The sequence below is a fragment of the Cyanistes caeruleus genome, unplaced genomic scaffold (genome assembly GCF_971803275.1).
Source record: "Cyanistes caeruleus unplaced genomic scaffold, bCyaCae1.hap1.1 HAP1_SCAFFOLD_195, whole genome shotgun sequence".
NCBI lineage: Eukaryota > Metazoa > Chordata > Aves > Passeriformes > Paridae > Cyanistes > Cyanistes caeruleus.
This window is the reverse complement of record NW_028255983.1, coordinates 2,941-14,199: the sequence shown is the minus strand read 5'-3', so window position 1 is coordinate 14,199 and position 11,259 is coordinate 2,941. Positions and strand designations below refer to the sequence as shown.

The following is an 11,259-nucleotide window of genomic DNA, read 5'->3' as shown; positions in this document are numbered from 1 at the left end:
CTCCTTCTCTCTCTCTGGGAAAAAGGAGTAATCTGTCAGTCTCATCTAAGTAGTAAAAGAGTTAAAGTCTTGGAAAGCTGCAGATGTTCATGGTGTCAGGTTTCAGTTCAGCAGCAGAAACTGCAAACCAAGCCAGGCCGGCTCCGTTTCTCCCCCCCCACCCTCTGTGGCCTTGTCCAGCCTGGAGTGGGGTGGGGAAACCGAGACAGAGCCCTGTTACCTCGTCAGAAGCCAGAAACCAAAGAGAACAAAAGAACCCTGGCTTTACATCTTAAGGTGGTGTTCACAAGTTGATCTCACTTCTCAATGGTTAAAACCACCGCCAATTCTCAGAAATGACCAATAATTGGTCAGAGGAAAAACTCTTATCAGCCTCTCCCAGCTTCAACTTCCTCCCAGCTCCCGAAGCTATCTTAAAGGTAAAATCACCCCAGGACAACTGTGCATCTCAATACCCAGTTCCTGTAACTCTCCCCCTCTCTCGGAACCTTCCTTAACAATCCAACAGAAAAATTCTCCGGACCGTGCGTCTCAGTACTCAGCTCTCATAAAATCTACTCAGACTTTTCCTCCCTTCTCGGAAACTTAGTTAAAAAACCAACAGAAAATATGAATATGCAACAAACTTCAGAAGAAAGAAAAAACTGAGACTGCACAGCCTCAAGCTGTAAAAACTGTATCAAAACTCATCTCTCCAAAAGACAGGTGGTGAACTTGGGGGAGTCAGTGTGACAGAGGCTGGTTCAGAGTTCACCCAGTGCCGATCCTGAGCTCGAAGCTGACTGTGGTTGTAGCTGTTTTCATAATTTGATTTTGCAAATTTTTCAATAAAATTGTTATTGATAAATTTGGCTGAATTTCATTTATTACAGTGTACGTGCACCTCAGCTGGGCTACTGATTTCACCCCTACCTCAGGCTCACCACCCTTGGGCCTGCTTCCAGACAGCCCAGCTGCATCCCCTTCCCCCTTCAAACCTAGTTTAAAGCCCTCTCAGTGAGTTCTGCCACTTCATAAGATAAAATTCTTCTACCCTTAAGAGAGATGCAGCCCACCCAGTTCCAGCAGGCCGGGTGCCAGAAAAGTTGCCCCGTGATCAGAGAACCCAGAATTCTGCCGATGACACCAACCCTTGAGCCACTAGTTGATAATGTGGGCTCCCCTATTCCTTTCACTTCTTTTCTGCCACCAAAGGGACTGAGGAAAAGTCTACCTGTGCTCCTGCCCTATCAACCACTCAGCCAGTGCCCTGAAGTCCCTTTGAATTGCCCTGGCACTCCTCTTTTCAGTCTCATCTCTGCCAGCCTGGAGTAGCAGCAGTGGATAATAACCAGAGGGCTGGATCAGCCCAGGAAGTCTCTCAGTGATGCCCCGTAGCCGAGTCCCAGGGAGGCAGCAGACCTCCCTGTGGGATGGCTCCAGTCAGCATGAGGGGCCCTCTGTTCCCCTCAGAAGGGAGTCACCCACTGCAAACACCTTTTTTTTCTTTTTAATAAGCTTTGTAACAAAAAGCCAGGCACTGGTAGATGGTAAAATTCTGATTTATAAATATTTTTTCCCATTTTTTATTGTTTTTTCCCCTCTTCACTCCAATAGCATCACAAGTATTGAGAATGAAAAAAGGCCACAGTCCATCATCATTTTCACCGTTTTACAGACGTTTCTAAGAATATTCAGGAATGAGGATGGGCAAAAACAGCACTGCAGGAGCAGGAGTTGACTTCCAGTCCCATCAGAAAGGAAAAGGGGATCTTCCTGGAAAAAAATCCAATATTTTTAAAAAGCCCTAAAAAATTCCCAAATAAAATAAAAAATTTGGGCCCTCCCAGGCCCTGGTAGCCTGCTGGGCTGGAATTTCTCCTATTCCACCTCCAAATTATTCTTTCCTAGTGGATTTGTCTGGAATTATGTCCTTTCTTTTCCCTATTTTTCCTTCTTAAAAATCCTTTTTCCCCCAGTTCCTTTCTTCTTGTTTCCACTATGTTTTCCTCATTTCCAGTGCTGTATGGGATTTTTTCAGATCTGGATTGTGTCCTGCCTCTCTCCCCACCTTCCATACCCCTAAATCCCAAAAAAGAATAACCCAAAAAACCTCAGAAGACTGAATCAGTACACATGGCATTGTACTGTCATTGGAGTGTTCCTAGAAAAACGGGCAGAAATTTGGGATGAACATTCCCTCTCCAGTAGATCCATCAATACCTGCAATGCAGAAGTGGAAAAAGCTTCTGAAATTGGGATTTTGACTTTCCAGGAGGGTTTTTGAACCTGGCTTTATTCATTAACCTTTCAACGTGCACAACAGAGGACGGAACACGGCAGGGCCTTAGACACAACTTTGGTCCCTGACACACACAGGCTCCTTGTCCCACTACTGGCCTTCAGTAACACCTTGAACTCCACAATGCTGTGGAGCCGGGCCTTCAGCACAGGGACCTTTCCAGCCTGATCTGCGCTCCTTCCTCTGCGTCTCTGCACAAAACACGGCGCAGGAGAGAACGGCAGGAGGGGCCTGTGTGTCACAGCGCTCTGGATTTGTGACCCTTCAGCTCCACACAGATACAGGTCAAGTGAAAAAGCCAAACTGTTTATTGATGGGATGCAAAGGGATGAGCAGAGGGGCAAAAAAGGGGATGGGGAGTGTCTGGGGGCTGGAAGGAGGGAGCTACCAAAAGGGATGGAGAGTGGAGGGAAAAAGAAGGGATGGGCAGTGTCTGAGGGCTGGAAGGAGGGAGCTATCAAAAGGGATGGAGAGTGGAGGGAAAAAGAAGGGATGGGCAGTGTCTGAGGGCTGGAAGGAGGGAGCTATCAAAAGGAAAGGAAAGTGGGGGGAAAAAGAAGGGATGGGCAGTGTCTGAGGGCTGCAGGGACAGAGCTATCTACAGGCAGGGGGAGAGGGCTGAAGCCATGCGAGCTTCCCACAGGCTCAGCTGTGCAAGTCATCAGCTGTGCCTGGAGCTCCAGCTGGTCTCTTCTGGTCTCAGCGTAGTCTCATCTTCCACAGCATCTTAAATGAACACTGGTTCTCCTAAGCCAGCAGACAAGCGTAGCTCTGCAGCTCTTTTAGAGAATATCTCTTGAAGATCTGTGTTTGTCTGAGAAGGGTTGTCATCTCTCCTCAGGACTTGAAGTGCTGGAAGAGAGGGGTACAAAGCCACGATCAGAGCCCGGATCTGTGGGAATCCTAGGAGAAAGTCCTGCCAGGGCCATCCCAGCCTGCTCTTACTGTGGCCACAGGAGTTAAGGGGCCAACAGGACCACCTGCAAGGTTCTGGTCACAAATCTCTCCCAAGTACATCACCACCCAAATCTCTTGCCCTGCATCCCTGAAATCTCTCTGTGATATTCCCACATCACCAAGGTGTCCACAGAGAGAGAGAAGCCCTCTGAAGCCATGCACGGATTACAGCTCCCTGCACGGGCATTTCAGATCCCCCAGTGCCAGCCCCTCACTGCCCGCTGCCCTCACTCACCCTCGATGAGGGCCTGCAGCTCTTCCTTCTGCCCCCTCAGGAGCTGCCCGGCCATCCCTGGGAACACAGAGCCTGTCAGGGCCCCGGCGGCACAGCTCCCTGCCAGCGGCGCTGCCAGCCCTGTGGCCACACGGCCTCCCGCCCCGGCAGGGCTCAGCCCGGGCCCTTGCCGCATCCTGACTCAGCCCAAGGGCACGGCTGCCAGAGGCCGGCAGCAGCAGCCCCGAGGGCAGCCGGGGCTCCAGGGCGCCGGGCCCGGGGCCGCTGCCGGGGCAGCAGCCGGGGCCGGGGCCGAGCTGCGGCGGGGCGGGGAGGGAGCCCGGGCTCGTGGCTCACCGATGAACCTGATGGCCGCCTCTTGCAGGGGCTCCTGTGGGCAGTCCAGGTACGGCAGGGCCCGGCGCAGCTGCTCGGCCGCTCGGTTCCTGTCCTGTGCCAGCTGCAGAGAGCGGCAGGAGGGAAGGGTTGGCGCGGGCTCTGCCCCTCGGCCGGGCACTGCCTGCGGCCAGCCCCGGCCTCCCGTGCCCGCCCAGCCCTGAGGCCCGGCCAGCAGCCGCTGGCGCCGGGCTCTGGAGCGGGCAGAGGGCCGGCTGCTGCCCGGGGAGCCGCGGTGCCGCCCCTGCCCGCAGCCCCAGTGTGGGGCTCCATTGGCACCCGGCTCGGGGCCACAGGAGCCTGGAGAAGAAGCCGTGCGGCCCAGGGAAGGGAGCAGCGTGTGGGGCGCAGGCTGGTGCCCCTGGGTGCAGCACCGGGCAGGGGCCACAGCTGCCAGCCCCACACACTGAGCACCGGGACCAGGGGGCTTCTCAAATTTGAGCTAATCTGGGCTGCCCTTACCAGACACTCAGCAAACTTTGATAGCTGCTCCTTCCTAATCAGCTGCTTCAGATTCCTCCTCTTGAGGAACTCGGCAACACGAAGCAGCGTTTCCCGAGAGGCCTGGAGAGCAGCAGAGATGCAGAGATGGCACTGCAGCCCAGGGCACAGGACTCTTGTCTGGGTGACAGGGCCCCGAGGAAGCCGCAGCCTGGGAGGTTTCAGGACAGGTGGAAGCCAATGCCCCTCCCAGGGATGCACCAGCATCACACAAAACCTGACCTTTGCCACATGCTGGTTCTCATCATGGCAGTGGATGAAGAGTGGAAGCAGGCTCTGGTTCAAAATCTTCTCCAGGGGCTTCTTTCCCTCATCCACTACCAAGTCCATTGCCTTGAAGAAGAGATCAAGGGAGAGCAACTGCACCTGGCTGTGGTCCTGGAGGAAAAGAAGAGAAAAAGACCTTAATACCAATTCCCCCAGGCTCACCTGGGCAAAGGCCCAGAAATCTGTAAGATACAAAGTTTCTGGGCAGCAGCCAATGCCCGTGTTTGGGGGCACAGAGCCTTACATGGTCAAAGAGCAGCAGGAGTGCCTGAGCCAGCTTTGGGGCAGTGGTGCTGCATATCATGATGTCTTTATTCTTGAGAATACTGATGAACACACGGAGGGCCATGCCAACTACATCTCCATCTGCATCACCCAGCAGCTCCTGAAGGCTTCGAGACAGGCTGCACATTCTTATGGCCTGTGTGGAACACAAGGCTGTGCTGGGAAGCCCTGAACGGCTGCAGTGCCAAGACCGCCCTGGCACTGCAACCCCACCCTGCTGCTGCCAGGCCCAGAGGCCAAAGGGCTGTCCCAAAGCACTCAGGCAGGTGAGCCAGGAGAGCTGGGAGCAGCTGCCTCAGCTCCTGAAGCCCAGCCAGCCCAAGGAGCTGCTTTCCCCAGCACAGCTTCAGCCGCTGCCCTGTCCTCACCATTGAGGGTTCCTTGCTGAGCACCACGAGGCCTCTGAGCGCCAGGCGACGCCTCTGTCTGCACTCACTCTGCAGGTGCCTTGATGTGATCTCAAGGACACTGTCACCGTGTTTAGTCAAGTCCAAGCACTCGAGGACCTGAAAGGCACAGGGCAGTGACAGGGGAGCCGGCCGGCAGGAGCCTGGAACTGGGCAGGGCTGGGCCCAGGCAGCAGCACAGGGCACGGGCACCGTCCCAGGCAGCTGTGGCTATGCAAGGGGACAGGGCTGGCAGGCAGCTCAGCGAGGTAGTGCTGGCCATCAGGCTCACCTCCACAAGGAATGCCAGGAAGGACAGATCACAGCATGGCTCCTCCCTTCTGAGTGACTTGAGCAGGTCGAGTGCAATATGGGAACAGAAGGGGATCAAGCCACGGAGCATCTCCCTGTCGGGGGGAAAACAGCACCAAGACCCTGATGGTGGGGGGGCGGGGGGACAAACCTCTCCCAGGAAAGAATCACAGAGATCTGGCCTTTCCCCAGAATCCCTGGAGGGACCATGGGTGCTTTGGGAAGTGGCTCCTTTTGGGCACCCTCCTCTCAGCCTTTTGCAGTCTGCTTAGCCATCCCTCAGTGACGAGGCCCTCTGGCCAGGACCACAGGGACTGTGTGACACACCCCAGGCACAGGGCACAGATTTCAGAGGCAGTTGGGAGAAGTGAGGCTCACCTGGCCAGCAGACCCACGGCATAGTGCTGGGTGTCAGCACAGAGCAGCGTGTCCCAGCCACGCTTGCGTCCCATTTCCATGACCACACTCTCACACCGCAGTCGGCAGAGCAGAGATTTCATGGCCTGCACTGCAAACCTGTGTGCAGAGCAAAGCCCAGGTCACACTGAGTGCACTGGTGTCAGCCACAAGGGCATGGGAAGGACAGGAGGACTGGCACCTGTTGGGGTTGCTGGGAAGGCGATGTTGCTCCCGGCATGCTTTCCAGAAGCTGTCAACTTCCACTGGTGGCATCTGCTGAGTGGTGATGACAACATGGAACAGCAGAGCCACAAACAGACGGGCGGAATAAAGCATCATCGCCTCGCAGCACTGTGGCATCTGGACAATCACCCAGAGCACCAGAGTTGCCTGCAAAAGAAGCACCCAAAGACAGCGTTCAGTGCCGAGGTGTCCATGGGGCAGGGCCCGAGGGGAGACACAGGGGGAGCAGCAGGCCTGGTGCCCCCTGAGCCTGCCCCTAGCCCAGGTTTCAGCCCAGCGCCTTAGGCAGGGAGAAGACAGAGAGCTCCTGGGGAAGCAAGCTCCAGGTGATCAAAGGCCATGTCCATAAACTCACACTCAAGGGAAAAACGTCCTTGTTGTCTCCATCAGAGGTGCAGGTGCTGCAAAGGGGCCAGTTCTCCATCACACAGAGCAGTGTTGGCAGCACTTTCTCTACTGTTGGTCCCGACGAGCCTATGGTTTGCCACATCATGGCAGCAGCTCTGTGGGATCAGAGCTCTGTGTCAGGGGTCTCAGTCACAGAGCCATGCCCTGTGTAGCTGTGGGGACCCAGGTGACAGAGCCCTGGTGCCCTGAGGGGCAGGGAGGGAGCACTGGCAGCAGCCTCAGGAAACAGAGGGGCCCGAGGCTCCTGGACCTCTCTGCCTGTTGGGCAGAGCCCATTGGACAGGCTGTGCAGGGCCATGGGCCCTAAAGGCTGGTGAGCCCTGAGCTCTCAAGGCACGTGGGCCCCATACCTGTCACATGATGGGGCACAGCGCAGGAGGGTCAGCACCACATCAGCAGGGTGTTCTTCAGCCAGCCTTATAATGTCAATTTGCTGCCTGACATCCACAGTGACATGGGACACCAGACTCTGGTGAATGTTCCTCACAGTAGCTGGCACCTGGAGGAGGCATGGGGAAGACATGGAGTGCTGCCCAAGGCAGCAACTTCCCCAGCTTCCCCCAAGAAGTGCTTCCCTTCCTGTCATGCTCTGCTGGCCTTGAAGGCTGAGGGGGCCCTGTGGATGTGGCGTGAGGGGGCACAGGATCGTGGGAGACCTCCAGTTCCAGTACCTGACTGGGTACCTGCTGCTCAGAAGAAGCAGCTCTCTTCTCAACAACGTCAGAAGAAACACGAGGGTCCTTGAAATAATCCCATATGAGCTCTTGGCTTATAGTGGGAGTGGGTGTCCTGTTGGCCTTTGCGATGCCCTCAGTCTCTCCGGTGTCATCATTTTGAATGTCCTCAGTGCCTGCCATGTCAGCCTTTGCCCTGTCAAACTCCACTGCAGCGTCAGACTCTTGTGAGTGCTCAGCTGAATCCGGGCTGACATCAGGCTCTGCCTGGAGCTCGGTCAGCCTGCAGTCAGGCTCAGCTGCGCCCTCAGTTGCTGCTGTGGTGTTCCTCCTACGACGAATGCGCAGGAATTTGCGGAACCTCTGTGCAGAATGAACAAAGGACAGGGGAGAGAGGCATGTTCCATGGAGTGCTCCAAGCTCCACTGCTGGGCTGAGCAGTGCCAGCAGGCCCAGCCTAGGTGGGGATGGCTGCAGGTACCTGCGCTGCTCTTCGGAAGCGGCCACGGGCAGGCTCCTGCTCTTGTGTCTGGTCCATGGCTGCATCTGGCAAAGAGCAGCCAGAGCTGAGGGGCTGCAGGAGAGGCCGGAGAACACAGCCCAGCCCTGCACTCCCCAGGCAGGGACAGCCCTGGGGTGGCTCAGGGGATGGAGCAGGGCCACTGCCAGGGGTCAGCCCCAGCCCCTATTCTGTCTTGTCCTTCGGCATGTCCACATGGGACGGGACGGGACGGGACGGGACGGGACGGGACGGGACGGGATGAGACGGGACGAGACGGGACGGGACGGGACGGGACGGGACGGGACGGGATGGGATGGGATGGGATGGGATGGGATGGGATGGGATGGGATGGGATGGGATGGGATGGGATGGGGCAGGGCCCAGCTGACTGCAGCCATCAGCCCTGTGGCCCAGTTTTGCCACTCACCATCCTGCAGTGGCTGGAACTTCTTTGGCTCTTCCAGCTGTTGTGCTGGGGCAGGTCCAGGGTCTGTCTTTCTTTTCCCCCTGAACACTTTGAAGACGCTGAGGAATATGCCCGCCATTACACAATCTTGCCTTGAAGGCACCTTAAAGAGAGATGCCGTGGGAAATCTCTGAGTCAACAAGTCCTGCAGTTGTGCCTTGAAGGCACCTGCGAGAGAGAAGCCCCAGGAAGGCTATAGGACAGCAAGTCCTGCAGTCTGGTCTCGAGGGCTCCTGCCACAATGACTGGAGACTCCTCGTAAATGACTGTGGTCACCAGGTCCCACAGTCTCACCTTGAGGACAGAGGCCAGAAGGATGGGAGATGCCTCAGAAAAGGTCCAGGTCACCAAGTACCCGAGTCTGGCCTTGAAGGCACCTGCAAAAGAAAAGTCTTGGGAAGGCCACGGGCCACCAAGTCCCGCAGTCTTGCCCCGCAGGCACCTGCAAAAGAAAAGCCTCGGGAAAGCCACGGGCCACCAAGGCCCGCAGTCTTGCCACGAGGTCACCTGTACGAGTAAAGACTTGGAAAAGCTCCGGGTCCGACACAAACGAGTGCGCTGTGCGGGGGCTCCTCACAGCACCGCTCTGCCGCGTCCTGTCCCGTCGCGTGCACTGGGCACTGTGGCGTTGCCCTGTCACCGCCAGCTCCTATGTCACCACGTGTCACAAAGGGCTCTCTGACACCCTGTCCATTTCCATCCCATGGTGACCATGTGTCACAAAGGGCCTTTGCACACACTGCCACCTGCCCTTGGGCTGCCCCCATCCCCCCCAAAGTGGCCCAGGTTGGAAGGAATCCCTTGCCCAAAGTGTCTAAGACAGCCCAACAGGATCTTTAGGAACGCCTCAAACCATCAGCAAACGCTGCCCTGCTCTGCAGGCTCAGGGCAGCAGAAGGAGCCCCCAGGGCTGCCCACACAGCCGCAGCAGGAAGGGCACGGGGCCTTGCACAGAATCTGCACAGGGGCCTGGCAGCACTAAAATCTGCAGGTGTGGCAGTGTCCCCACCAAGGCAGACCTGCCACCCCAGCCGAGCCCTGGCAGTGCTGGTGCCCTTCTCCTGCCCCAGAGACCTGTGCCCCTGGGGGGTTTCTGTGCCAGAGGGCAGCCAAAGCCCACGTGCATTGGGGGCTGGCCTCCTTCCTGCAGGGGCTGTTGGCAGAAGCTCCTGGAGCAACTGCTGGCAATGCTTAGTCTTGGTCAGATTAATTACATGTGGGAATTATTTTCCCATTGATGTCATTTCCTGCAGCTATAAAACATCTTTGTGGGGAAGGCAGAGAAGGATCTGGCATTTAAGAATCCTCAATTCATGAGAGCTTCCCCATTGCTCAACTCAAGAATTTCCTACAAGTTGCAGACTTCACCAATTAATTGGAATGGCCAGAGAATGTGAAAGAGTTGCAAGTTTGCTTCCCATCTCAAAGCAGCAAGTCCTTTGCCTTAACATCATCCATTGAGAGTCATTTTACAAAATATAACACTACATAGAGGCTAAAAAAAGGCCATTCTTTGGTTTGCAAACCTTTGCTTTTCTATGGAGGGATGATAATATCCTAATTCTCTGAAAAATTAAAGCTCTCAAGGAATGAAAGTCCACTCAGTATTACAAAATAATCCAAACGATTGAGTAGATTGCAAAAAGGCTAATCCTCCCCCTGGTACAGATATCTAGGTGGCCAGTAAATTACAGCTCTCCCCTCTTCTTTTTTTGCATGAGAAGCAGGACCACTAACAGGAAAATTCACAGATATTCCTTATGTCCTCCATAACCAAAGCTGAGCCAAACCATGGATGCTCCCGTCAAACTGACTCAAATTCCAGCCTAGACCTCTCACTTACACACAACTCCTTCCCCAACACACCCACCAACACAAACAGCCCCAAAACACACTCACAGAACTCCTCAACACCCCACAGGACCCTCAACTGTTCCCATCCCACCACAGAGCTTTCCCACCCTCCAGCAGACCCCCTGGTTCCCTGCACATGCCATGGGATGGCACTCAGCAGGATCTGCCCCAAGGCCTTGCGCGGTAGCAAGCTCAGGCTGCCAGGCCACTGGTTCCTGGATCATCCTTCCCACTGACCCTTCCTGTGCACAGCTGTTACATTTACACATTTGAGCCAGCTTGGACTTCTCCCCTTAACCAGGATTGCTGGGAAAGGATGGAGAGCAGCCTGGCAAGCTCTTTCTCCAGCTCCCTCTTTACTCTTGGGGCAGGTAGAACATTCTACAGGAAAGCAACTGGTGCCACAAGGAGTGGGTGACATCAGGGGAGATCACTCAGGACTGCTAAATCCTGAGGGAACAGCGCTGGGTTTGACCTTTGGGTACCTGCACAAACTTCAAGTCAGCTGCCTTAGTTTCCAGGACAGCTCTGTGTTGGCCAGCATCCTGATGTGGATGCAGGACTGCTGCGAGGCACTGCTGGGACCCAGCAGGACAGGACTGGCTGTCTTGTTTACATGTTGAAAATGAGTTACATCATATTTAGCTAGAAATTTAGTGATCCCTGAATTTGATAAGGAGCTGGGCCATTACAAGCTAAGAAATTTTTTTCTTATTCTATATTTTAGCTATTTTTTAGCATTTAATTTTATCTCAATACAGCAAAGTAGAGGCACTTCTTTTGCTTTGGATTCTTTAGGGAATTGTTTCCCATCTGGAAGAAAGACTCTGTGAAGGGAGTGGTTGTCCAGGGGCAAAATACAGGTCATGAAGAAACAAGACGTGGCTGAGACCTCTTACATCCCACACTAAGGAGTCAGCCAAGGGAAAGGAGCATTTGGGAGTCATGCCTGGGGAAGGAGGGACAGGTGGTGGGGTTGTGGCTGTCTCTTAGCTGGGGGACACGGCTCAAAGGGCAAATGGTTGAGGTTTTGGCGTTGGACTGCTGCTGCCCCGAGGAACCACTGCTATTGCACAACTTTTCCATCACTGTGTCTGTTTACTGTGGGTGAGCC

General features: G+C 55.2%; 1 protein-coding gene across 2 annotated transcripts; it reads right to left on the bottom strand.

The window, feature by feature from the left end:
• Positions 1-2,566: 2,566 nt before the first annotated feature.
• On the bottom strand, positions 2,567-8,951 carry LOC147645670 (maestro heat-like repeat-containing protein family member 7). 2 transcript variants are annotated; one of them, XM_086874357.1, is made up of 17 exons: positions 8,734-8,951; positions 8,586-8,668; positions 8,253-8,394; positions 7,805-7,869; positions 7,321-7,686; positions 7,000-7,148; positions 6,597-6,744; positions 6,198-6,388; positions 5,978-6,115; positions 5,580-5,694; positions 5,270-5,407; positions 4,861-5,037; positions 4,572-4,727; positions 4,311-4,412; positions 3,810-3,912; positions 3,474-3,530; positions 2,567-3,133 (listed from the first exon to the last, which is right to left on the bottom strand). In XM_086874357.1, the coding sequence occupies exons 3-17, from the start codon at positions 8,368-8,370 to the stop codon at positions 3,009-3,011; spliced, it is 2,148 nt and encodes a 715-aa protein (XP_086730483.1). In that variant the 5' UTR covers positions 8,371-8,394; positions 8,586-8,668; positions 8,734-8,951; the 3' UTR covers positions 2,567-3,008. The 2 variants fall into 2 exon arrangements, with proteins under 2 accessions (XP_086730483.1, XP_086730484.1); XM_086874358.1 differs by having other exon boundaries at positions 7,333-7,686.
• Between the last annotated feature and the right edge of the window lie 2,308 nt (positions 8,952-11,259).